The 27299-nt window shown below is 37.8% G+C and overlaps 1 protein-coding gene across 3 annotated transcripts; it reads left to right on the top strand.

The window, feature by feature from the left end:
- Positions 1 to 2363: 2363 nt before the first annotated feature.
- Positions 2364 to 26832, top strand: UBXN2A (UBX domain protein 2A). 3 transcript variants are annotated; one of them, XM_040224536.1, is made up of 7 exons: positions 2364 to 2444; positions 10394 to 10448; positions 13524 to 13662; positions 15812 to 15918; positions 20466 to 20603; positions 21683 to 21841; positions 23349 to 26832. In XM_040224536.1, exons 2-7 carry the CDS (start codon positions 10408 to 10410, stop codon positions 23539 to 23541), a joined length of 777 nt encoding a protein of 258 aa, XP_040080470.1. In that variant the 5' UTR covers positions 2364 to 2444; positions 10394 to 10407; the 3' UTR covers positions 23542 to 26832. The 3 variants fall into 3 exon arrangements, with proteins under 3 accessions (XP_040080470.1, XP_040080468.1, XP_040080469.1); XM_040224534.1 differs by lacking the exon at positions 2364 to 2444 and adding an exon at positions 2606 to 2849; XM_040224535.1 differs by lacking the exon at positions 2364 to 2444 and adding an exon at positions 3361 to 3483.
- Positions 26833 to 27299: the final 467 nt, after the last annotated feature.

The raw sequence follows: 27299 nt of genomic DNA, 5'->3' as shown, positions 1-27299 counted from the left end.
GGGGTCACAAAGAGTTGGACACGACTTAGCAACTGAACAATAACAACAACAATAGAATGAAGGAAAAAAAAAAAAAACATAATCATTTCAACTGACACAGAAAAGTATTTGACAAAATTCAATAACCTGTTGGGCTTCCCTGTTGGCTCTGTTGGTAAAGAATCTACCTGCAATACAGGAGACCCAGGTTCAATCCCTGGGTCAGGAAGATCCCCTGGAGAAGGGCATGGCAACCCACTCCAGTATTCTTGCCTGGAGAATTCCATGGACAGAGGAGCCTAGCAGGTTACAGTCCTTGGGGTTGCAAAGAATCAGACAGGGCTGAGGGACTAAGCACATGCTTTACTCATCTCTTGGGAAAGGCTCAAGCATACCTTTCAAATCTTTTAATCAGATAACACCTTGCCTAACTTGTTGGTTCTTTCCATAGATCAAAGAAGCCAAAATGAAGAACAAGTAATTAACAGATGGCCAGATCTCTTCCCTACCTTCCCCTGAAATAATCTCCCAAATTGTACAACCAAACCATGTGAACAAGATAACACTTAGAGGAAAATCACAATAAGTCAACAGGCCTGCAGGCCATTGAGGTGGCAACTCTGACCCCATATTTTAATGATTAACTGAGATTACTGCCCTCCTTCCCCTTAGAAGTTCCATGACCAAGCAGACTCTTCAGAGGTGGTTTCTGGGGGACATTGAATCCACTGTCGCTTTAGCTTGCAGCCATTCTGATGAAAGGCACTTTTCATTTACTGTCAACATTTGTGACCATGTAACTGACTTTGTAAGTGGTGAGCAGTGGGATCCCCAGTGGATAACAGTAGTGGCATAAGGATAGCTATACAGATAAATGGAACAAAAAATTTTCTGGGGGTCACACTGTGTGCCATGTGGAACTTCCCTGATAAGGGGGATCAGGGCTCAAACCTGTGCCCCTGCAGTGGAAGAACAGTCTTAACCACTGGACCACCAGGAAAGTCCTAAATGGACCAGAATATTTTGAGTCCAGAAATAAACCAACACATCTAGGGTCAGTTGATTTTTGACCAGGGAAGAGTTCTCTCATTATCAAATGGTGCTGGGACCAAAAAAGAAGAAGAAGAAGAGGGAAAAGAAGAGGAGGCCTCACATAAAGGTCATCCATAGAAAAGTCTCTTTGTCCTAAGGAATCAAAGTAACTCCTTACTGGTGGCTTCAACAGACAAGATCCCTGGAGAACAGGTTTGAAAGCTGAACTAACTACAGGATCCCAGAATTGCTCACCTGAAGAAGAGTTCAAAAGACTCACAGGGTGCCTTTATTTGCATGGGGATGGCAGGGATCTGTAGATGAAGCCCAGTATCAACTTGAATCCCAACACTAAAAACTGTCAAGTAAAAAGAAATAGGCAAATGGAGATTATATTTGAAAGGAGTATTCCAACAGGAATAAGGGTGGGATGGAGGGGTGGAGAGACTATAGACATAAAGCCAGAGGATAAATACAAAGGGAGGAACACTCAATTGTCCAAAAACAAACAAAAAAGTCCCAGATTTAGATAAAGAGAGACTTTATTGGAAAGGATTATTCCAAGAAGAGGAAAAGAAACTACTGCAATGAGATGTGGTAGCTGAGGCGACAACCGTCACTATCAGGAAATGCTACCACAGAGGCCTGCAACTTACCTCCAGGGTTAGTCAGAAAAGTGAAGTGAAGTCGCTCAGTCGTGTCCGACTCTTTGCGATCCCATGGACTGTGGCCTGCCAGGTTCCTCCATCCATGGGATTCTCCAGGCAAGAGTACTGGAGTGGGTTGCTATTTCCTTCTCCAGGGAATCTTCCCGACCCAGGGATCGAACCCGCGTCTCCCGCAATGTAGGCAGACAGAAAAGGACCCTTCTTTTATAGGGAGGAACAAAGACTACACAGAACTGGGCATAGGGCCAGGGGGATGGATGGGTGGAGGTGGCGGTTGATCACTCAGCAGATCAGGGTGGTTTATGTGGAGGTCAGCCTGCTTTTCAGAGTGCTGGTGAAGGGGGTACTGTAGGCTAGGTCAAGCTGAGAGTGGGTCCAAGTTTTAGGAGCCTGGAGGAAGGAGAGAACCTTAAGTTTGGTCAAAACAAGGTAGCTGGTATTTTGTCCAGATTGTCAGTGGGCACAATCAGTAACGACAATCAATCATGAGGCAAAGAGAACAGCGATTTGGAGGGTCTATGTCTGACCTTGTCATGGGTAAACAAGGGGACATCCGTGAGTCTGAATAAACCGCGTGGGGAAGTGTGGTTTCCTATTGTCAGACCTTCCAGGGACACGAAAGGGTCGCGGGGGGACGGAAGGGGCGGGGGGTGAGTGCTTTTAACCTTCGCTTCCCGGAATCTCGGGGCTCAGGTAAAGTTCAACATGGTCAGGATGCAGGGAAATCTCTCCACAGATTCAGTCAGAGGCTGACGAAGTACACAGGTAAGTTGGTGCCGAGTTCTGAGGTGAGCCCACACCTGGCTCCCTGCGTTTTCCGCGCCGAGTGAAGGGATAGGAAGCAGCCGCGTCCGCGAGAGGAAGGAGGCGGCCGCCATCGGCGCGGGCCACTGGGCGAGCCGCCGCCGCCAGCCCCGCCCCCGAGCGCGCGCGCCCGGGTCTGCGCAGAGCCAGCCTCGGCGCGTACTCGGCGCCGGGCGGCGGTGACCGAGGGAGGCGCGCGCGGTTCCAGCGGCCCGGCCGCCGAGCTCGACTGGGCCTGGGGGCGGCGGTGCTCCGCACCTGAGGGGGTCCAGCCCGGCGGCGGCGGCGCCTGCGGCCCCTGAGCAGACAGACCGAGGCCGCGAGGCGACGGCGCGGCGCGGCCCCCTCCAGCGGCCGCGCCGGGAGGTGAGTTTCCCGGAGCCGCGCCGCGCTCGGCTGGGTGAGGGGCCGGGCCGGCCGCCGGGCGGGGCCCGGTGGATGAATTGGATGGGTCTGGCGGAGCCGCCTCGCCCCGTCTTTGTCGGAGCTCCGGTCCGCGACCCCGAAAGGGCGCAGTGGGGCGGCGGGCGGGGCGGACTCGGGGCCCGCGCAGGTGAGGCGCGGCTCCGGGGCCGCCGACTCCGGGCACGCGCCCCGGTGGTTTTCTCGCTCTGCGGGCGCACGGAAACTTCGAGTTCTCTGTTCTCAAAATGCAGACTCGCAGCGCAGAAATAAAGAGCATGTTTGTGTGGGGTGGACCTTTCTTAGGTAACTTCATTAGTTGGCTCTTAAAACTCACTTTTATTTTGTAGACTTGATGGTCTCTCTTTTCCTACTTAATTTCTTTTTTTCCTCTGTGTCCATTTTTATTTGCAGTTTGTTGCTTGTTAGCAATAACGAACGTTAGTGTGGCTTCCAGCGTTGGTTTCTGCGTACTCAAGAGATCATTGAAAGTAAAGATAGGAAACTGGCAGCCTCTACTAATGTGGGATTGTAAAATAGGACCGATTTTATAAGCGACGTGAAAATCAAGCTTCCTTATTTCATTGTCGTGGCTCAGGTGTGTTTTGGGACTGCTGCTGCTAAGTCGCTTCAGTCGTGTCCGACTCTGTGCGACCCTATAGACGGCAGCCCACCAGGCTCCTCTCTGTCCATGGGATTTGCCAGGCAGGAGTACTGGAGTGGGTTGCCATTGCCTTCTCCAGAGACAGGCACTGGTGGAATCCAGAAAATGAGTAAGAATTGTGTGCAGAATGGAGGGAGTAATTAAGCACACAGCAAAAGTGATGCAAGGCAGAAACTACTACGTATTGAGCCCTGCATGTCGTAAATACTTTACACGAAGACTTTAATTACTGAATATTTAATGCTAATTAACTAAATTTATCATTCAAATGTTTTTAGTACCTATTGTGTGCTGAGTGCTGACGCTATGACAGTGACCATTATAGGTTTGTGCATTGTCATTGGAGGAAACGAATAATCACACAAGTAAATGCCTACTTACCTAACTGTTGTTTTTCCAATGCTAAGTCATATCCGATTCTGCGACCCCATGGACTGCAGTAAGCCAGGCTCCTCTGTCCTTTGCTGTCTCCCAGAGTTTGCTCAAACTCCTGTCCTTTGGTTAGATGGTTATCTAACCATGTCATCCTCTACCTAGAAAGAAGCGGAAAAGAAGGAATGTTCAGTGTTGTGTGAGCATATAACCGGGGACTGAAGAAATCAGTTCAGATTTTCCTAGGAATTAGGTCATCTTTGAGCTCAGTTATTATGGATTAAGTAGGAAATTAGGTGAAGGAGACTCCCAGTACTGGAGCTCTTCGGACCCCCAGCCCACACCCCACACCCCACCCCCGCCCCCAGAAAGGACACCAGAACGGTTTCAAAAGGAGGGAAGAAAGATCCAGGCAAAGGAAATCAGTTCCACAAAGACTTGAGAATGTTTGGGGAACTGAAGATCAGAACAGGTGAATTGAAGGGACTGTGGTTAGTTCCAGCCAGAGATGATGCGGGGCCTTTTAAATAATGTTAAGGTTTGGGGACCAGTTTTTTCTTTTCTTTTTTAAAAAACATTTATACCAGAACTTTCAAACTACTCAAATGTAGTGAGAGAACATTGCAGTTAACTCCTTGTCATGTTATCCAAGGTATTTGGATCTTATTTGAAGAATAGTGGGAGGTCTTGATGGATTTGAAGCAGGAAAGTCTCATAATCAAATCTGTATCTTAAAAAGGTCACCCTGACAAAAAACAAAACAAACACAAAACAACAAAAAAAGAGAATTCCCCAGCAGTCCAGTGGTTAGGATTCCATACTTTGACTGCCGAGGGCCTGGTTTGATCCTAGTCTGGGAACTAAGATCCCATAAGCTGCTTGTCATTAAAAAAAAAAAAAAAAAAGTCACCTTGACTCCTGTGTGTGGAAACTGAATTGGATGGGAACAAGAATGGATGTGGGGAAACCACCTAGTAGAGATAATGGTACTAGGGTTGTGGTTGTGAATGTAGGGCAGATTCAAAGAGTACATAATTGATCTATCCTTGTGTTAGTAATTCTATATTCATGCCTTTTGGAGGAATCGTGGAAGGTTTTCTAAAGGAAATTGTATTTGAGATGGGTTTTGCAAGGGAAATAACAGTATGGAGCCCATTCTATAATGAGAATATCTTGGTGTCAAAACAGTAGCTGACTCAGGGATCTGGAGGGTTTTTTGCAGAAGTTTCACCTTTCTCCTAGGATTTTCTCATTGAAATTACTTTTGTCACTATCGTTGTGGTCCCTGTGAGCATATAACTCCCTCCTTAACAATTTTTTCTATTAATAGAAGATAGAGAAAATGTATATTCTTCACTACTGGGATTACAGCTAAGCTAAGCTAAAACTTTCCAAAAGATTTCATTTTTTTGTTGTTATATACATAATAGTTAATAAACTAGAATTCACAAAATATACAAATAACTGTCTTATTAGTGTTTGAATCTGATGCTGCCATAGTTTGCTCTTGGCAGCCTAATCCTATTCTGTAGAAGATGTAGCTGAAAGGTGATTCATTGGTTTCTTTTCCCTTGTGCTGAATGACTTTATCCTTAAAGGAAAAACTAGTTTCTGCATAGCATGCCTAGGTGTAACAATATCTTGATTCAAATTAATAATCTTTTTTTAAAAATAGCCTGTAGTATGTTTTTAAAAATAAGTAAAATTTGTAATATGCATATTTTTCTTTTCAAATTCTAGTGTATACATTAAAAGATTACATTTCTTGGTAGTCTAAATTTATTTTGACTGGATTTTCCTTTTAGTGGATGCATTCCAGATAGCTCAGTTTCCTCTAGCTCCTGACTGATTTTATTACTACAGTTGTTGGGAGTAAGTGGGATAATATTTGAGAAGGTGTTTAGTAAACTGTGATATACAATACAAGTGTAAGATGGTAGTGATACTAATTGGAAGTAAACTGAAGCAGAATGAAGGAACTTGTGTTCATCTGTCCATTCTGATGCCCAGCCTCATAGTGGTAACTTCGATATTTGTCAGATGGCTTTTTTATTTTCTACATACAGTATGTACATGACTTAGGTTCTTTCATGTCACATGACTGATAGTTGTAGATGCTCACTCAATGGATATAAAATTTTTACATGGTTCATTTCCATGTTACTAATTTATGGTAGAAATACCTAAAATAATAGTAACTTTATATCTATTATAGAATAAGTTTTGTTTTTTCCAAAACCATTTATTTATTTAGCTGCATTGGGTCTTAGTTGCAATACGTGGGATCTTCACTGTGGCACAGGGGCTTAGTTGCCCCACAGCATGTGGGATCTCAGTTCCCTAACTAGGGCTCAAACCCCCATCCTTATTGGATTGGAAGGTGGATTCTTAACCAGTGGATCACCAGGAAAGTTCCTAGAATGAGTTTTTACTTTACAATTCTGTGCTGTGTTTGCAATTAGTAATTCAGTATATTTTTTTCCTTGTTAGTCTGTAAACTTCCTGTTAATTGATACTGAGTCTGTCCTTCTACCATTCGTTCTAAACTGGTACCTTGCACACAGCAGTGGGAGGTTCTATAAGAATACAAATGTTTTTTTAAAGTTAATCTAGTGAAATGAAAAGTGAAATTTCACAGCCATGTTGAAATTAAAACTTTAAGACTAAATCTGAAGGTGTTTTTTACTATAAGTCCTTGTAACAGAGATTATAATTGGGGACTGGGAAAAGAGAAAGGAGCATAACATTACTGTAGTCTCGATATCTCTTTTGTTCTCTGAACAACCTTCTTAGGAGGATAATTATATCCAAGTTACAAGTTAGGCAACTGGTACTTAGAGAAGTTAAGCAATTCTTAAGCTCAAAAATGATGTAGCCAGTATTCCAGCACAGGATAGTTTGAATGCAAGGTCAGTTCTTCACTCTCTTTTGTTCTCATGGAACAAGTAAAAACAATTTATCAATAGCTTAAACTATGAAGTGATAAAACATAGTAATAATTTGCTAGAGAATAATAACTTATTAATGGGAAACATAGTGAGATGCTTTAAGGATGGCTCCTCCTTGCTCTGCACTTGGCTAAGCACCTTGGAGGGCTTCCCTGGTAGTTCAGTTCAGTTCAGCTCAGTTCAGTCTCTCAGTCATGTCCAACTTTTTGCAACCCCATGAATCACAGCACGCCAGGCCTCCCTGTCCATCACCAACTCCCGGAGTCCACCCAAACCCATGTCCATCGAGTTGATGATGTCATCCAACCATCTCATCCTCTGTTGTCCCCCTCTCCTCCCTGGTAGAGCAGCTGGTAAAGAAAGTGAAAGTTACTCATGGTGTCTGACTCTTTGCGACCCCATGAATGATATACTCCATGGAATTCTTCACGCCAAAACACTGGAATGGGTAGCCTTTCCCTTCTCCAGCACATCTTCCCAACCCAGGAATTGAACTAGGGTCTCCTGCATTGCAGGCGGATTCGGCTTCATTGCAGCCAGCAAAGATGCTGACTTTGCTTTATATCAGGGTCTCTCAACATTAGCACTTGACATTTTGGGCAATACTTTCTTGTGGGGACCGTCTTATGCATTGTAGGATTTTCAGCAGCATCCCTGACCTCCTCTAATAGATATTAGGAGCAACCTTCATCCCAGTTGTTTTGACAACCCAGAAATGCCTCCAGCCATTGCTAGATGTCTTCTTAGTGGCATCATTGCCTCCTGGTTGAGACGCACTGCTTTATCTTTATACCATAGTTTCATAAAAACAATACTAATATATAATGTTTTCTCTTTGAATGCAACTAATTATTTAAAAAGTAAATAGTGGCTTTTATGGGCTCTGTGGCTCGGTGGTGAAGAATCCACCTGGAATGCAGGAAATGTGGAGACATGACTTAGCAACTGAACAACAACAAATATTCCTTTGTGTGTATATACTACGTGGTGTTCAGACATTTATCTGTTGGTGGACATCTGGATTGCTTCCATCTCCTGGCTTTTGTGAATAATGCCTCAACCACCAAATTCTTTTCTACAGCCACTGCACCATTTTACATTTCCACCAGCAGGGTTCCAGGGCTCTAATCTCTCCACATCCCTGTCAATGCTTACTATTTTTGTTTTATTAAATAATAACTATTCTAATATGTATAAAGTGGTATCTGATTGTAACTAGTGATGTTGAGCATCTTTTTCGTGTGCTGATTGGCTGTTCATATATCTTTTGGAGAAATGTCTGTTCAGGTCCTTTGCCCAGTTTTAAATTGGTTTGTTTTCCCTGCTGTTTTTAAGTTGCATTTTTCTATCATTCATTTGATAGCTGCAAACCTTTGACTGCTTTCCAGAGTTCTGACTAAGTTGTTTCTAACAGTTTCTGCTTATCTTTCAGTGTTTCTGTGGAGATAGCTTGCAACTGCCTGTTCCCTCATTTTGCTGACATCACCCTCGAGTGCATTTTGGGAGTGGGGGTGGGGAGGGCAGTTTACTGGAGTATAATTATTTATGATGTTGTGTTACTGTGTGCAGCATAATGAGTCAGTTTTATATATATATGTAACTCTTCTTTAGAGTCTGTTCCCATATAGGTCATTGCAGTATTGAATGGGGTTCCATGTGCTATTCAGTAGGTTCTTATTAGTTACCTGTATTATATGTAGTAATTTATATATGTCAGCCAAGTTCAATTTTTAAATTTTAAATCTTGGTTATATCTAGAATTTATTTTTGTAATGATAACTCCATGTGGTTGTTGAGTTTATTTAAAAGTCCATCTTTTCCTGATTTTTTTTTTAGATCTGTAATAATAGTATGGATTCCTCATGGGTTTTTGTTTTATTCAATGAGTATAATCCATTAGTATCATCATTTACTTTGATGTTCCATTTCCCAGAGTTGTCCAGCGGGAGCCTCTTCATGTAGTTTCAGTGTCCTTTTATGTCTTCATCATTCACTGAGCACCATCTTACTTTCTGGAGCAGTATGTTTCAGGTTCACTTGTTCTTTCTCTGCCTGTGTAGTCAGAATTTTCTCTAAGGAGCCATGATTCCCTTTTTTAGGAAAATTGTATTTAGAAACCACGGTGTGAGTTTTTGGTATGCTTATCTAGGGTAACCTTGCTTCCAGGACTTCTCAAAGGGCAGATGGCTTGGATTGTTTTAAACATTGACTTGCTTGATTATTTTTAAAATCAACTTGTTGTTTTTAAAATTTTTTATCATTTATTTGACTGTACCAAGTCTTAGTTGCAGCATGCAGGTTCTTTAGCTGCAGCATACCCTTAGCGTCAGCTCTTAATTGTAGCATGTAGAATCTAGTTCCTTGACCTAGGGTCAAACCTGGGCCTCCTGCATTGGGAGCTTGGAGTGTTAGCCACTGGACCACTAGAATGTCCATGGTTTCTTTGCTTATTTCTTACATCATTTTTGTTGTAAAGGCAAGAATATTGCAGAAAGTTTGGAAAAGAAAGAAAATAATCCACAATTTTATTACCTGCCAACAATAGCTATTTTCATTCTTCTCTCCATTTTTTCATATTCAATTTTTGCTGAAATTTTTGTCTTATATTTTTCACTTATATAGTATCTTTTTCTTCATAAGTATTTTTGAGGGATACATAATATCCCATCAGGACTTCCCTGGTAGCTCAGCTGGTAAAGAATCCTCCTGAAATGCAGGAGGCTTTGGTTTGATTCCTGGGTCAAGAAGATCCACTGGAAAAGGTATAGGCTACCCACTCCAGTATTCTTAGGCTTCCCTGGTGGCTCAGATGGTAAAGAATCCACCTGTAATGCGGGAGACCTGGGTTCAGTCCCTGTATTGGGAAGATCCCCTGGAGAAGGGCATGACAACCCACTCCAGTATTCTTGCCTGGAGAATCCCCAGGGGCAGAGGAACCTGGTGGGCTACAGTCCACAGGTTCACAAAGAGTCAGACATGACCGAGTGACTAAGCATAGCACAGTGTCCCATCAAGCGGCTATATCATGACCACTTACTGCATTTTCAATTTTTCCTGATGAAAAACAGCTGTGGTAGACATATTTTATGTATATAGCTTATATTGTTGGTCTTCTGAGTTTCCAGAAATCTGGAAGATCAGGGTCGAAAGATATAACATGGTCAGTTTGCTTTCTCCTAACATTGTGAGAATCAGTTTATATTGATTTAATATTTTGTTACTATTGAAAGTTGAATGAAATGTTTACATTTGCTTTTGTTTGTTATTAAATCAAAGGGTATATTATTTTTCATCATAATATTTACAGATCTTTCTTTTACCAGATGATTATCCAAATCCTGAATTTACTTTTTACTATTGCTTTACTCTAGGTGAAAGTGACAGCTTTGAGTCTGGTCATTTGTTCTTAAGACCTCTTTGGTGCTATTTTAGGACTGTATAATAGCTTAAAGAATATTAATACATATGGGGGAATGAATTTATTTAAAATACTGTATTAAAAACTTTAGCTTTTCCTTTTGTAGTAAAACAAAAGAGAATGAAAGAAGTGGATAATCTTGAAAGTATAAAGGAAGAATGGTAAGTTGAGTAGTGCATTTTCTTTGTACTATCTTTACTTTTATCACAGTTCACTGATTTAGTATATTTTCATTATGATTATTTGTTAAGTATCTATGAGTAATGTATTTGAAAGTTGGTGTTTTTTGCTGTACTCACGTTAAATGGATTTTTAGTGGTTTCTAAATATTTTTGTGATTAGTTTTTTGAAAAGTGTTAAATTTCTTTCTGCTCACTTATTATTTCTGTTATATAACTGAAAAATTAAAGTAACTGTTTACTTCATTAGCCCCTTCTGTTATACTGTCTTGGAGTCATAGTGGAAATATAATGACTTTGGAGTCAAATAAACCTAAGTTTGAATCTCATCCCTGTCTTCTACTACTTCTCTGGCCTTTGAGCAACTTAGATTCTTTGAGCTTCAATATCTCCTCTAAAAAGGGAGGGGGCATACATAGATATCTGAAAAGTTTTTGTGAGAATTAGCCAATTCAAAACACTGAGTATAGTATTAGCATGTAGCAGGCACCCAATAAATTGTAGATGTAAAGATTGTGGTTCTTATTAATATAGAGTTCTTTATTATCCCTTATCTGAGATGAAATATCTATTTTTCTATTATGTTCTTTTTGTCTTAAACACTCAAAAATGTAAGCACCTTTCATTCATAGTCCATTTAAAAAGATAAATAAGTGTTTATATTAACAGATGTTTTGTGAACACTTTCTATACCAAATATTGTTATTTTTTCACTGGAGAATTTGTTACTTCATGTAAATATCTGATAAGTTCAGTCACTCAGTCATGTCCAACTCTTTGCCACCCCATGAATTGCACCAAGCCAGGCTTCCCTGTCCATCACCAACTCCCGGAGTTCATTTAGACTCATGTCCATCAAGTCAGTGATGCCATCCAGCCATCTCATCCTCTGTCATCCCCTTCTCCTCCTGCCCTCAATCCCTCCCAGCATCTGAGTCTTTTCCAATGAATCAACTCTTCGCATGAGGTGGCCAAAGTACTGGAGTTTCAGCTTGAGCATCAGTCCTTCCAAAGAATACCTAGGACTGATCTTCTTTAGAATGGACTGGTTGGATCTCCTTGCAGTCCATGGGACTCTCAAGAATCCTCTCCAACACCACAGTTGAAAAGCATCAGTTCTTCGGTGCTCAGCTTTCTTCACAGTCCAACTCTCACATCCATACATCAGTTCAGTTCAGTCGCTCAGTCGTGTCCGACTCTTTGCGACCCCATGAATCGCAGCACGCCAGGCCTCCCTGTCCATCATCATCTCCCGGAGTTCACTCAGACTCATGTCCATCAAGTCCATGATGCCATCCAGCCATCTCATCCTCGGTCGTCCCCTTCTTCTCCTGCCCCCAATCCCTCCCAGCATCAGAGTCTTTTCTAATGAGTCAACTCTTCGCATGAGGTAGCCAGAGTACTGGAGCTTCAGCTTTAGCATCCTTCCTTCCAAAGAAATCCCAGGGTTGATCTCCTTCAGAAAGGACTGGTTGGATCTCCTTGCAGTGCAAGGGACTCTCAAGAGTCTTCTCCAACACCACAGTTCAAAAGCATCGATTCTTCAGCGCTCAGCCTTCTTCACAGTCCAACTCTCACATCCATATATGACCTCAGGAAAAACCATAGCCTTGACTAGACGGACCTTAGTCGGCAAAGTGATGTCTCTGCTTTTGAATATACTGTCTACATTGGTCATAACTTTTCTTCCAAGGAGTAAGCGTCTTTTAATTTCATGGCTGCAGTCACCATCTGCAGTGATTTTGGAGCCCAAAAAAATAAAGTCTGACACTGTTTCCACTGTTTCCCCATCTGTTTCCCATGAATTGATGGGACCAGATGCCATGATCTTTGTTTTCTGAATGTTGAGCTTTAAGCCAACTTTTTCACTCTCCTCTTTCACTTTCATCAGGAGGCTTTTCAGTTCCTCTTCACTTTCTGCCATAAGGGTGGTGTCATCTGCATTTCTGAGGTTATTGATATGTCTACCAGCAATCTTGATTCCAGCTTGTGTTTCTTCCAGTCCAGCGTTTCTCATGATGTACTCTGCATAGAAGTTAAATAAGCAGGGTGACAATATACAGCCTTGACGTACTCCTTTTCCTGTTTGGAACCAGTTTGTTGTTCCATGTCCAGTTCTAACTGTTGCTTCCTGACCTGCGTATAAGTTTCTCAAGAGGCAGGTCAGGTGGTCTGGTGTTCCCATCTCTTGAAGAATTTTCCACAGTTTATTGTGATCCACACAGTCAAAGGCTTAGGCATAGTCAATAAAGCAGAAATAGATGTTTTTCTGGAACTCTGTTGCTTTTTCCATGATCCAGCGGATGTTGGCAACTTCATCTCTGGTTCCTCTGCCTTTTCTAAAACTAGCTTGAACATCTGGAAGTTCACGGTTCACGTATTGCTGAAGCCTGGCTTGGAGAACTTTGAGCATTACTTTACTAGCATGTGAGATGAGTGCAGGCAGAGTATTAAACCACTACAAATGAAAGTCTTGAGTGGGAAATTTTATTCTGAAGTGCACAAAGGGGCAAAGCTATGATTATGACTGTTCTTCACACATTATCACCTTTTGTTTTAAGAGTGCTCTCTGTTACCAAAAACTACACAGTAACCCTTTTAAAGCAATTTTGAGACCTTTACAAAGAACACATATTTTTTTCACTTTGGACCAGTGGTTTTCCACATGGCAAGGTTTACCCATCCCACCCCCATAGGTCATCTGGCGTTGTCTGAAGGTGTTTTTTATTATAAAACTGGGATGTGGGGGATGTCCATGCTACTGCTCGCAGATACTGCTGAACCTCCTACAATGTATGGGGAGCCAGCTCAGCAAGGAATTATCTTTCATCAAGTGTCAATGGACTGAAGTTGAGAGAGCTCTGCTCTGGACCAAAAAGGTTAATGGCTTTTTCCCAAGGGCACATATGTACTATCTTAATTTAAAATAGGATCTCTGACTGCAGACATGGAGGTAGTGTCTCAGTGTTAGATCCCTTAACTAGAACAATTTATGTAAACTTTTAGAGAATTAGTGGTCAGTAAATGCTTCTTCCTTTTGTGTCTGTTTGTGTGTAGGGTTTGTGAAACAGGATCTGACCACCAACCTCTTAGTGATAGTCAACAAACAGATTGTGAATATTTTGTTGACAGCCTTTTTGAGGAAGCTCAGAAGGTTGGTGCCAAATGTTTGTCTCCCACTGAACAAAAGAAACAGGTAAGTGTCCATAAATCTTTTCTTTTCTGATGTTTCTCAAAATATGGACCTTTAGAGGTCAAAACTGTTTTCGTACTAATCAGTTCAGTTCAGTCGTGTCCGACTCTTTGCGACCCCATGAATCGCAGCACGCCAGGCCTCCCTGTCCATCACCAACTTCTGGAGTTCACTCACACTCACTTCCATCGAGTCGGTGATGCCATCCAGCCATCTCATCCTCTGTCGTCCCCTTCTCCTCCTGCCCCCAATCCCTCCCAACATCAGAGTCTTTTCCAATGAGTCAACCCTTTGCATGAGATGGCCAAAGTATTGGAGTTTCAGTGTTAGCATCAGTCCTTCCAATGAACACCCAGGACTGAGCTCCTTTAGGATGGACTGGTTGGACCTCCTTGCAGTCCAAGGGACTCTCAAGAGTCTTCTCCAACACCACAGTTCAAAATTATCAATTCTTCTGTGCTCAGCTTTCTTACTAATAGAAAGATACTATTTGCTTTTTTCACTGTATTGAGTTTGCACTGATATTGCAAAAGCAGTGGTCAACAAAACTGGCACCTCAGGAGAAAATGAGGCAGTGGCACCACACAGCACCACACTGTACCAGTAATTACTGTACTCTTTTCTTTGCACTTGCAGGGGGTGAAAAACACTGGTTTCAATTAAGAATGTCCTTGATAGAACAGTGAAACTTACAGATTCCATTAAATCCCAACACTTCAGTACCTATCTTACTAACTTTCTGTATAATAAAATATGAAGTATATACATAAAATGAGGCTTCCCTGGTGGCTCAGACAGTAAAAAATCTGCCTGCAGTGCAGGAGACCCAGATTCACTCCCTGGAGAAGGAAATGGCAGCCCACTCTAGTATTTTTGCCTGGAGAATTCCATGGACAAAGGAGACTAGCAGGCTACAGTCCATGGGTTGCAAAGAGTTGGACACGACTGAGAGACTAACACACACACACAGACACATATGTGAAACTCTTCTGCAATATACAGAAGTATCTTAAGGAAGAGTACAGTTGCTTGAGATGCAAGCTGAACAGTTTGCTTTTTCATGGTGTACTGTTTTTACGTGAAAGGATGCTTTACAGACAACTGATTTTTCAGTCTTAGCTATTCTGCAGACACTTCCTCAAAATGTATAAAGTGAGTCTGACGCTTCAAGGAAGTGAGATGATCCAGAAGATGTTGAGAGATGAAATATTGCTAACAGTAACACTGGCAGTTCTTTTTTTAAGCAAATTATTGTGTTTTTTTTTTAATAGTTTTATTGATTTATTTATTTTTGCCTGTGCTGGGTCTTTAGTGCCGCACAGACCTTTCTCTGGTTGTGGTGAGCAAAGGGTACGCTCTAGGTGCGGCGCACAGGCTTCTCATTGCATTGGCTTCTCTTGTTGTGAAGCACTGGCTCTACGGCATGCAGGCATCAGTAGCTGCGGCTCCTGGGTTCTAGAGCACAGCTCAGTGGTTGTGGTGCACAGCCTTAGTTACTCCACAGCATGTGGGATCTCCCCGAAGCAGGGAGCCAATCCATCTCTCTTGCATTGGCTGTCAGATTCTTTATCACTGAGCCACCCAGGAAGTCCAAACTGATAGATTACATTTGAAAGAATAGCTATTAGTTACTCTTAGTTGTTTTTCCCCCATTTTTATTTTTAATGTTCAAAGTCTAATGTTCAAGTCATTTCAGATTTCTCTAACTGTTGAGAAGTCTATTCTGACCAGACAGTATTAGTGTCCTCTGAGATAGAGCACAGGATATTCTTCCAAATGAGTTCTCCTAAAGAAAATCATTAATGACTTACTTTAAAATATTATTCATTATGAACTAGATTATACATGAACATTATAATTTTGATATTTTATATTTGAAGCTAGCTCTTATGAATGGTATATTTAAAATTTTTTAACTGTGTAATGGATGTTAATTATTATACTCATTCTGTAATCATTTTGCAATATATACATACATCAAATCATTATGTTGTACTTGTAAGACTAATAGTGTTATATGTCAGTTATATCTCAATTTTAGAGAAAAGATTGATACATAAAATATATACTGATAGAAGAAATTTTCAAAGGATTTTTAATCTACTAGTACATTTTATTAACATTATACATTTTGTTTCTTACTGCTTTGCAGGTAGATGTAAGTATAAAATTATGGAAAAATGGATTCACTGTCAATGATGATTTCAGAAGTTATTCTGATGGTGCAAGTCAACAGTTTCTGAACTCCATCAAAAAAGGGTAAGCAATCTTTGTTAGCAGAAGGATATTTTAGATATGTTTCATTTGGAAGATTCCTTTTTAAAGTTGTTCACACATCCTTACACATTGAAAAATACTTTTTCTCTTTTAAATTCAAACTTTTCATAAGATGGGTTTTCTTAAGAGAACCACAGCTGTAATCTTGAAGAGTCAGGAATGTGAATTCTGATCAACCAAAATCTGACTTAAATTAATTCACTTTGCCAAGTGTTACTTAATACCACATCACATCCTACTTGTTATTTAATAATTATGTTTAAAGATCTTTATAGTTGTTAAATTGTGATTTCCATTGCCCTGTAGTGTTTTATGTTAAATATTTATAAAAACTTGAAAATCACCCGTAATTTCATTACCCAGAAGTAATAGCAGAAGTATTACTGCTATTAACATTTCTGTTGAATTTCATTTTGGCACTTTCTGTTCATAGATTTATACATAATTGTGCATATATTTAAAAATGTGTTTTGACTTTACCTTGAAATACGTGAATATATCTGTATATTATTTTGTTACAATGATGAGCCATAATTTCTATATATATACCTACCTAGTTGTTGGTGATTTGATTATTTCTTAAGTCTCCCACTATAAAAAATATGTGACTATCCTTGTGTTTAAATTTTTAAGAAAAATAACAGCTTTATTTTTAATTAAAGCTTTATTAAAATAAAATTAGCCTACCATAAAATTTACTCCTTTAAAGTATACAATTCATAATTTTTTAATATATTCAGAGTTATGCAACTTTAGCACTATTAATTCCAAAATATTTCCTTTTTCATCACCCTAAAAAGAACCCCCATGCTAGTAATCACTTCTCCACTCTCCATTTCCCCCTCCACACAACCCTGCACAACTGCAGTCTTCTTTCTATTTCTATGGATTTGTCTATTTTGAATATTCCATATAAATGGAATCATTTTGTGTTTGACTTCTTTAACTCAACATAGTCTTTTCAGATTTCATTCATGTAGCTTTTAACAGTTCTTCATTCCTTTTTTATTGACAAATAGTGTTGCATTCTATGGATATGCTACATTTAGTTTATTCACTTCTCAGTTTATTCACTTCTCAATGACATTTGGGTCATTTCCACATCTTGCTTATTACAAATAATACTGCTCTGAACATTTGTGTACAAGTTTTCATGTGGACATATGTTTTCAATCCTCTCAGGTCTAGGAGTGGAATTGTTATCTCTGTTTATGAAGAAATGCCACACTGTATTCCGAAGTGATTGTACCATTTTATATTCCCACCAACAGTGTATCAAAGTTTCAGTTTTTCCATATACTTGCCAGTGCTTGTTAGTTCCGGTTTTCCATATCCTTGCCAACACTGGTTTTTTAAATTATAACTATCCTACTCATTAAGAAGTGGTATCTTGTGGTTTTCACTTGCATTTCCCTGGTGACCAGTCATGCTGAGCATCTTTTCATGTACTTGTAGGCCACATGGATATCTTCTTTGAAGAAATATTTATTCAGATCCTTTGTTGGTGTTTTTTACCCTTGCCACCTGAGCCCTTAGCAGTGAAAGTGCAGAGCCTTAACCACTGGACCACCAGGGGATTCCCCCTTGCCTACGTTTAAAATTTAGGTTATTTACCTTGCTGTTGATCTGTAAGAGTTTGTGATGTATTTTTGAGACTATTTTCTCCCATTCTTTTATGTTTGTTATTGTTTCATTTTTTTGATGGTACTCTTTGAAGCACAAAAGTTTTTAATCTGAAGAGTCTGATTTATTGATTTTTTTTCTTTTGTCATCTTTGTCTCTGGTGTCATAGCTAAGAAAATATCACTTATGTCAGGGCATTGAAGATTTTACTCCTATGTTTTCTTATAATTATATTCAAAGTTGACTAGTATCTCAATTACTCTTTCATGATAAATTAATAAATTAATGTGTAAAAGGCATGAACATTCTTTCAGCTATTGATGCTCATATTCATGCTTTTGCTTTATTAAAAAAATACACAAAATTAAATTCTGTCCCATAGCACTGTCCTTATCATATGATTTTATGTGTGACATCAATTTAATGGTACAAAGTACTTATTTTGGTCAGTTTTTATTTCAGAAGGGTTCATAATATTCTGTATATAACCAATTTTCAATATATACATACACATATATAGGTCTGTACATATGTATATGTACAGTGTACATACAAATTATAAATTGTTTTGTATTATATTTGTATATAATTTGTATATAATTAATTTTGTATTATATTTGTATATAATTAATTTTTAATATTTTTCGAACTTATACAAAAGTCACAAGTGAAGTACTAAGAACTTTTCTAAAAGCATTTGAGAGTAAGTTGCCAAAGTAATGCTTCTTCATCCAGAATAGTTTGTATATTTTATTTAAAAAAAAAAATGTATTTTCCTATGTAACCACAATACAACCATCTAATGATGTATGATTATCATTTAATCCTCAAACATTTTCAAGAGTTGCTATTTATCTTAATACTATTCTTTTAAAAAAAAGGGAAATATATTTACCTCTGTAACCACAAAACAACCATCTATTAATGTATGATTATCATTTAATTGTCAGACATTTTCAGGAGTCGCTATTTATCTTAATACTATCCTTTATAGCGAAAGCATCCAATTCAGAATTACTTATTGCTTTTAAATGTCATGTCTCTTTCATTTCTTCAAAATGGAACAGTTACTGAGTTTTTGTTTTTGTCTTTTTTAATAACCTTGACACTTGATGATTATGGGCCCAAATTATATAGAATGTCTCAGTTCAGATTTGTCCCTTTTTTAATTCATGATAGCCACCTTTCCAGGTAGCTTAGTGATAAAGAATCCACCTGCCAATGCAGGTGACATGGTTTTGATCCCTGAGTGGGGAAGATCCCCTAGAGAAGGAAATGGCAACCCTCTCCAGTATTCTTGCCTGAAAAATCTCATGGACAGAGAAGCCTGGTGGGCTACAGTCTATGGGGTGGCAAAAGAGTCAGACATGACTTAGCAACTAAATAACAACAATCCTTGATAAGACTAAAGTATACTTTATTGGTAGGAATATCACAAAACTAATGCTATCCTAACTTCAGTGGTAATTTGTTCTTTGCTTTTTTTAAATAGTTTTTTGTTTTTCTTTAGGCTTTTTTCATTGTATCTTATTTTTGAACTCTATATAAATGGACTATGTTTAATTTTTGTGTCTACTCAGTTTATTTCTTTGGGGTATTCACCCATGTTGTTGCATATAACTATAGTTGGCATGAATCCCAGAAGTAATATAAGAAAGATAAGTAAAATCAATTGCCAAACTGGGAATACTTGTTGTACTTATATCCTGTAAATGGAATATATACACATTTCTTACAAATCAGTTAGAAAAAGATGAAAAGAGTATTTTATATGTTTGTACTTGATCTACTTTAAAACAGAATAGCAATATGCAAAATACAGAATAGTGTGTATAGAATGATACCATCTTGGGAAAAATTACAAATCTGTGGTATTTTACTATATATAGAGAAAAAATTTTGGAGACTCACCCCAGTTTTTTAGCAAGAGAGGAATTCTAAGGACAGTCACTTTGGAGGGAGGGGACTGTCACTAAGTCAATTTGTATTTATATTTTTTGTCTTGCTTTTCTGGAACAAGCATGTAGCTATATTTTCATTTTAAAAAATGAAAGAAGATCTTGCTTTTTCTTGTACATTATTAATCCTATTTAGATATCTGTGAAAGTGATCAAATTGTTTAATTTTAGCAGTATGTAGTCATCAAATGTTTCATGACTTCAGTGTTACTCTGGACAAACTGAATAGCTCAAGCTGTTCATGAATTTGTAATTTTAAAAATTATTTTACCATAAAAATCAATTCAAATCAATTTGAATCAATTCTAATGAGGTGAATGAACCTTATAACCTATTATACAGAGTAAGTCAGAAAGAGAAAGACAAATATCATATTCTAACACATATATACGGAATCTAAAAAAATGGTACTGAAGAATTTATTTACAGAGCAGTGGTGGAGAAACACATAGAGAATAGACTTATGGACTTGGGGAGAGGGGAGGAGAGGGTGAGATGTATGGAAAGAGTAACATGGAAACTTACATTACCATATGTAAAATAGATAGCCAACGGGAATTCACTATATGGCTCAGGAAACTCCAACAAGGTTTCTGTGTCAACCTAGAGGGGTGGGATGGGGAGGGAGGTTCAAAAGAGAGGGGATATATGTATACCTATGGCTGATTCATGTTGAGGTTTGACAGAAACAACAAAAGTCTATAAAGCAGTTATCCTTCAATAAAAAAATTAATTTCTAAAAGTTTTTCTATATTGTTCTTGGCTTTTGATATTCATATTATCTAACTGTATTATTTTAACTATTTTAAATAGATGTAGTTTTTATTATATAGAATATTATATGCCTCATTTGTATATTTTTTAATTCTTTTGGCATATAGAATATGTTTTTCAGAGGAACAAAAGGGATATTAGTAGCTTCTTAGCTTCCTTTCTTTACTTTCCAAGGGAATTACCTTTAGAATTACAGGGAGTTTTTGATAAAGAGGAGGTGGATGTTAAAGTTGAAGATAAGAAAAATGAAGTATGTATGTCAACAAAGCCTGTGTTCCAGCCCTTCTCAGGACAAGGTCACAGACTGGGAAGGTGAGTAGGCTCATGGTCTGTGCTTTTCATAAGCAGAGGCTTGACTAATATTCGGCTTTTAATTATTTCACTATGTAGACCACATATATAGAGTTTATCATTTCTCCCACTGAAAATGAGATTTTTTTTCATGTTAACTTTTATGAGAACTTCTAAATCATATTCACCTTAGTGAAAATAACACAAGCTGGCACTACACTTAAAAATCATGAAGGCTTTTTTTGGTTTTATCAGATCAAAAGGGCCTGGTTTAATAAGGACATTGGACAAAATTGTGTGGGTAAATCATTTTTTCTCCCTTGCACCCACCACTTGAGCTTTGCCATTAATGTCATAGGGTATATAGGCTAGCTTTGGGAGATAGTATTCTGTAACCAGTGCCTTCAGCATTGCATTCATCCAATCAGTATCTGAATTTTGAAGTAATACAAGTGAAATAATGCCTGATAAAGTTAGTATCAAAGCCTTTAATTATTTTCAGACTTTGCAGTCTTCATCTTATCTAGTTATGCCTGTGACAGAATGTGCAAAGAGGTTAAATATAGGATTGCTTCTTATTTTTATGAATTCTCATGTATGAATTATCAAGATTGGTACGGTATATACATGCATATTCATCCACGAGTATAAGAATATTCAAGTGTGACCTTCAGAGTGATGGAGAAATACTTTATTTCGTTTATAACCCAAGGACTATTCTCTACAGAGAACTTATTTCTTCTAGAAATTTTAACCTGGGACATAGGTAAAGTCCATGGATCTGTCAGCACTATAAAATTGTTCTGGAAGGCACTATTCAAATATATATGTACTTAAGTAGTATTCAAGTATACTTATATAACACTCTACAGTCTTACATTTTACTTGGATATGCATAATTTCATTAAATTCCTATAATCATCATCTATGATAGATACAACTGATACTAATATATTTATGTGTTAGTGGGGGAACAGCTGTGACTGGCTAAAATCTTCCTAAAATGTATACTCCCTGTAAAAGTTTTAGAGTAATTGTTTAATGATAAAGTTCTGCTTACTGAAAAATACCCATCTGATTTGTTGTATGGATTTTCCTAGTGCTACACCAAAAATTGTTTCTAAAGCTAAGAATATTGAAGTTGAGAATAAAAATAAGTTGTCTGCTGTCCCACTAAACAATCTGGAACCCATCACTAATATACAGATCTGGTTAGCCAACGGGAAAAGGATTGTCCAAAAATTTAACATTTCTCATAGGTGAGTCTTCTATTTCATTATTTGTCTGATTTCCGCCCCCTGAGTTTTAATAATATTTCTTCTTTTCAAGTCACTCAATAGTTATTTTTAAGAACTAACCAAGAATCTTAATAAATAGTTCTCTAAACATAATGTATCATGACAATGGAAATTCTTGGACGTTAATGAAATATTTTTGATTTTTTTCCACTTATTTCATTAGTTTCCTGGCTTAACTAGATATATAATTTTAAAAGAATTATTTTCAATATGTTTTTAAGTAGACCTTTTAGCATTATGTGTATATTGTCTCTCAGTCGTGTCTGACTCTGTGTGACCCCATAGACAGCAACCCACCAGGCTCCTCCGTCCAAGGGATTTTCCAGGCAAGAGTACTGGAGCGGGCTGCCATTGCCTTCTCCATTGTTAATTGTATAAAAAGAATGAAAATACAGGAAAGTCCTGAAAGAAACTGAAGTCAATTTAAATTTCATCGCCTAGAGATCATCACTATTACTACTTTGATAAATTTTTCTAGTCATTCATCTCTTCTTAATTTTTTTCATTTTATTTAAAGTAGGAACATATTGTTTGTAGATTTTCTTCTTTATTTAAAAGGATTTAAAATTTGGGAAGGAAATATTATACATGTAAAATATTCTATACATATGTGCTTGGTTAAAATAGTAATAGTAAAATAGCTTATGTACTGCTGCTGCTGCTGAGTCGCTTCAGTTGTGTCCGACTCTGTGTGACCCCATAGATGGCAGCCCACCAGGCTCCCCCGTCCCTGGGATTCTCCAGGGAAGAACACTGGAGTAGGTTGCCATTTCCTTCTCCAGTGGATGAAAGTGAAAAGTGAAAGTGAAGTCGCTCAGTCGTGTCCGACTCCTAGGGACCCCATGGACTGCAGCCCACCAGGTTTCTCCATCCATGGGATTTTCCAGGCAAGAGTACTGAAGTGGGTTGCCATTGCCTTCTCCGAACTTATCTACTACCTCGCTCAAAACATATGCCAATATATCTTATTTGCCTTTCCATGATCTTATCTGTTTCCTTTTGTGCAAGAGGGAAATCTGTTGTAAATCTGTGTTAATTATTTTTGATGAACTGTGTATGTCCTCTCCCTCTTTAAGTATACACACATATACTTACATGTAATAACTGAGCTGCCTTTAAGATTGCAGTGATTATATTACATTATAGTGTTCATGATACTAACTGAAAATAGGCCTGCAGCAGGTTAAGTGTTTTCTTAACTAGATTTGCATACAACATCACCTGGTATGGAAGAGATAAAGCCCATGTCTGTGTAGGGTTACTGACTGGACCGTTTCTGATCCATGCAGAGCTAGTTATGTTGATTTTTCTGTTATATAAATTTTTAGGCATATGCAAAAGTGAGAAGATATAATGATCCATCACTAAGTTCACACTAAATTATATTTAACAAAATCCCAGACTTCACCTTAAATTAGCTAATTCAGGTTTTCATAAAATTACATTAATAGTTTGTGCTGTTTTACAGGATAAGCCACATCAAAGACTTCATCGAAAAATACCAGGGATCTCAGAGGAGTCCTCCCTTTTCCCTGGCAACTGCTCTTCCTTTCCTCAAATTGCTAGATGAAACACTCACACTGGAAGAAGCTGATTTACAGAATGCTGTAATCATTCAGAGACTCAAAAAAACCGCTGAACCTTTTAAAGAACTTTCATAGCATTGATTTTTGATATACTAAGTGGAAAGTTTCCCCAAAATGATGGTCATAAGTGGACATGCAAATCAAAACAAGGGAAAGTCAGATTTTCTGGGTTTTGCACTGTTTCAATTCCCTGCTGATGAGATTTTAAAATAAGTACAAGTTAGGAAAGTAAAGTATTACTGGAAACTATATTCAGTGAACTTTTTCCAGAAGGCTACTCAGAAAGAAAAATTTACTTATTTTCAAATATCATTTATTCAACATAAGATATATTCAATAACTTATCATTTAAAATCTTAATATGGTATAAAGTAGGAAATATGTGCACAGCATCTTTCATTCAAATATCATTCCCAAACAGCAACGATTTGTTTAAATGTTAGCTGTCTCAGATTTTTTTAATGGCAATACATTAAAAAATTGTACATGGCAGGTTAAAAGCATCAGTTTAATTTTCTTATATCTGAGATACAATCATAAGGCTGAAAAGGTCTGCTTTTACCACAGCTAAACCTCAGAAATGTTCCCAATTTGCGTACTCCAACAATCGAATATTAACAGTATCTGGGATGTACTTTCATTGAAGAATAAAACTGTGTAGCTTAGTATAATGTCAGTATCAATGTGCCAACTCATATTTCAACATTTTAAAAATGTGTAGATTTAAAAGAATTCTTTTTTTCTGTAGGAACCTGTTTATTCCCTAGTTTATTTTCCTTCAAAAACTAGGGATTTGTTTTTAGCTGACATTTGGAGTGAGCCATTTGTTTGGCACCACTCACATAGAATCTAATGCTGATGTGGTCACATTACTAATTAACATTTTAAAAATGCATCATGTGAAGTGTGGTTTTCTATTTCATACATCAGTTGGCCTGTTTACATATTAAAGGATTGTTTATTACGTTAGATGTCACTAAGGAAAACCTGCTTCACATCTTAGATTTTTAACTAAAACTGGTTCAACTTGAGTATTTCACTGTCAGATTAAATCCTCTTGCCTGAAAATAAGTTTAAGAAGCTTTCTGCAGATGATCTGTTGAATCATATTTAAAGTGAAATATACATTGAGTATGCCAAGGAATGAAGCAACCGGGCCTATCAGCAGTAATGTTCATAGGGTACTGAATGCCTGCTGGAAAGAGAAGTTCTCATACTTTTTGGTCTCAAGACCTTTTGTTTATGTGTGTTACACACATTAATGTTATATTTAAAATAAAAGGTTATAAAATATTTATTCACTAAAAACATGTGTTAATGTAAAGAACATTTTCATGAAAAATGTCATTTTCCAAAATGTCAACAGATGGAGTGGGAAATGTGGTATTGTATTTTATTTTCTGCAAGACATCTTTACTGTCTGATTTAAAGAAGACAGATAGGATCTCATATGCACATCATGTCCCCTCTGGTAAATGCTCCTGTACACTCTTGAAAAAGTGAAGGAAAAAAGGCAAGAATAACATCTTGATATAATTATGAAAATAGTTTTGACCTTGCAGACCCCTTGAAAGAACTAATCTTGTAAAGCAGTGATTTGCAGTGATCTTCAAGCCTTAATGCCTAAGGATCACCTGGAAAGCTTTCAGAATGCCTATTACCTGCCACCTACTGCACACATTTTAACAATTCGTTGTATTTGGGATGGGTCCTAGATCTCTACATTTTTAATCTCCAGTAATTCTTAGGTATGTAGTAGGAGAACCTATCTTCAGGAAATCCTGCACTAAGCTTTCACCCTAGGAAAATAAAACCTGCATGCTTCACCATGGCAGTATAAGACACTACTGAAATGGGGCTGTTAGACCTTTAAGTTTTATCCTGGTCCCCCACGGTTTGTTCTTAAACTGTCTTTCCCTCCCCCACCCCTTAATGCTGAACTGATCGTGAGATAAACTTGTGCTTGATCTTCTATAAGCACAGCTGAGACAAGGCTGCAATATTTAAATGAGGTTTTTATTAAAGGCTCAGGGATAACAAAAGGGAAATAGACACAACTAGATGACCTGGTTTATAAGATATATCTTCTGTTTGAAATCCATTTTGAGAATGCTTGCTTTTCTAGCTCTCAGCCCTCCACATGGTAGAGTTCTGTCGTTTTATCAGGGAGAGAGGGAGAACAAAGGAGAGACTTTTCCTTTTGTCATTCACCCTCAGAAATAAACAGACACATAACAGAAAATATTTATTGTCTGTAACGTTTACGGCCATGATAGAGCCCTCTCGCTAGTGAAACAAAAATAATGGCATTCTTAAAAAAGTGAGGGGATGCTAAGATCATACATAAGATGACTGTTGATAATTTTCAAGAATCTGTAAGAAAATGTTTCATATAGGCCTGTCATGAAGCATTTTATAATTTTCCTTTGCATAAATATGTCAATTTATGATTCTCCATATATTTATATGAAGGGGCTTCTTGTTGGAAATATTGTTCTCACATGTATAGAAAAGCCTCCCTTATGGGTTTTCCAGTTTACCATACTTATTATCCAGAAGACATATTGGAACTTTGCTTGGGTGTACATGTAGAGTACACCACAATGAGGAAGTTCTTTAGAGAAAGACTCATCATCAGCAATAACCCTCATTTTTGTAACTGTGAAAACTTTACCACAAGTGATATTCTTAAAGGTTTTCTAAAGTGAGAACCACCTCATAAAGCTTTTTATGTGAAAGTGTAAAATTCTAAAGTTGTTAATTAAATGTCTAATGTAGCCCAAACATGTTGACTTTAGAAAACAAACTGAATTTTGCAAAGGAAGGCAAACTTGAAAATAAGTCAGCATCTTAGGTGTGGAATACAATTTGACCTAAGTAGTTGTTTGAAAACTGGCCTCAATCAGTTTAAAAGCATTGTAGGCCTGTTATATAGAAGTACATATTGAATTTTACAAATTTTAATTTATTGGTTAAATTACTATGCATTATCCAGGTTATAAAGGTGATCTTATTTATTTTATATACTTCTGTCATTTAGAATAGTTTTCATTTTACTTAATTGTGTTGAAATTATGCATGCGTCTATTTCAGTGCCTTAAAGTATTTTGAAAGCAATCTTGATAATGGTTAAAGAACTGTTGTCTTAAAGATGAAACACTGTTCATTAAAAGGATCTGTGAAATAATTTATATTTGTTTGTTATAAATTAGTTATGTATGGATGCATTTGTCATTTTTATTTGCAAAGACATTCAGTTTGAGAATCAACAAACTTTATTAGGTGCTTTCTACTTGCCAGGTATTTTAACCAATGTTACTTTCATTTAATACTCAGAAGTGTTAAAATGTGATACTTTTAAACTCAGTGATTGTGTTTATTTCTTTCACCACCCTTTGTGTCGTTAGTTGAACTACTTCAACGTAGTTGAAGACTCCTTAGTATGATTTACTCCTTTATTTTTTCTCAGTAGAAACCTTTTAAACATTGCTCATCACACTGAACCTTCAAATAGAAAGTGGCTTACTCAGTAGACTAATATTTGGCTCTTTGTCATTTGATTTAAATGTATGTTTTTTACATAGATAATTCATATCCACTGGAGAAAATTATACAGTTATGCTGAGATGATCTTTAGCTCACCTATTATTCCACCATTCAGAGATAACTGCTAATAACATTTTGGTGTGCATCTTTACAGATATTTTTAAGCGTATCAGTATTCAGTTTTGTTTTAAAAAACAAACCTCTTGGTTATTGTAGACCTGTTTTATTTATGGAACTCTACTGGTCCTTAAAAATTCTATTAGAACTATACTGCCACTTTAAGTAGA

Source organism: Oryx dammah, unplaced genomic scaffold (genome assembly GCF_014754425.2).
Source record: "Oryx dammah isolate SB20612 unplaced genomic scaffold, SCBI_Odam_1.1 HiC_scaffold_25, whole genome shotgun sequence".
Lineage (NCBI taxonomy): Eukaryota > Metazoa > Chordata > Mammalia > Artiodactyla > Bovidae > Oryx > Oryx dammah.
Note: the sequence above shows the minus strand (reverse complement) of the source record. Positions and strands in the feature narration are given on the sequence as shown.

What these genes read in the sequence shown, in the direction of transcription:
- UBXN2A (XM_040224536.1), top strand. Translation starts at nt 10,408, where the DNA reads ATGAAAGAAGTGGATAATCTTGAAAGTATAAAGGAAGAATG. An exon ending in GAAAGTATAAAGGAAGAATG is followed by an intron (nt 10,449 to 13,523) that starts GTAAGTTGAGTA and finishes GTTTGTGTGTAG; the next exon opens with GGTTTGTGAAACAGGATCTG. An exon ending in CCACTGAACAAAAGAAACAG is followed by an intron (nt 13,663 to 15,811) that starts GTAAGTGTCCAT and finishes ACTGCTTTGCAG; the next exon opens with GTAGATGTAAGTATAAAATT.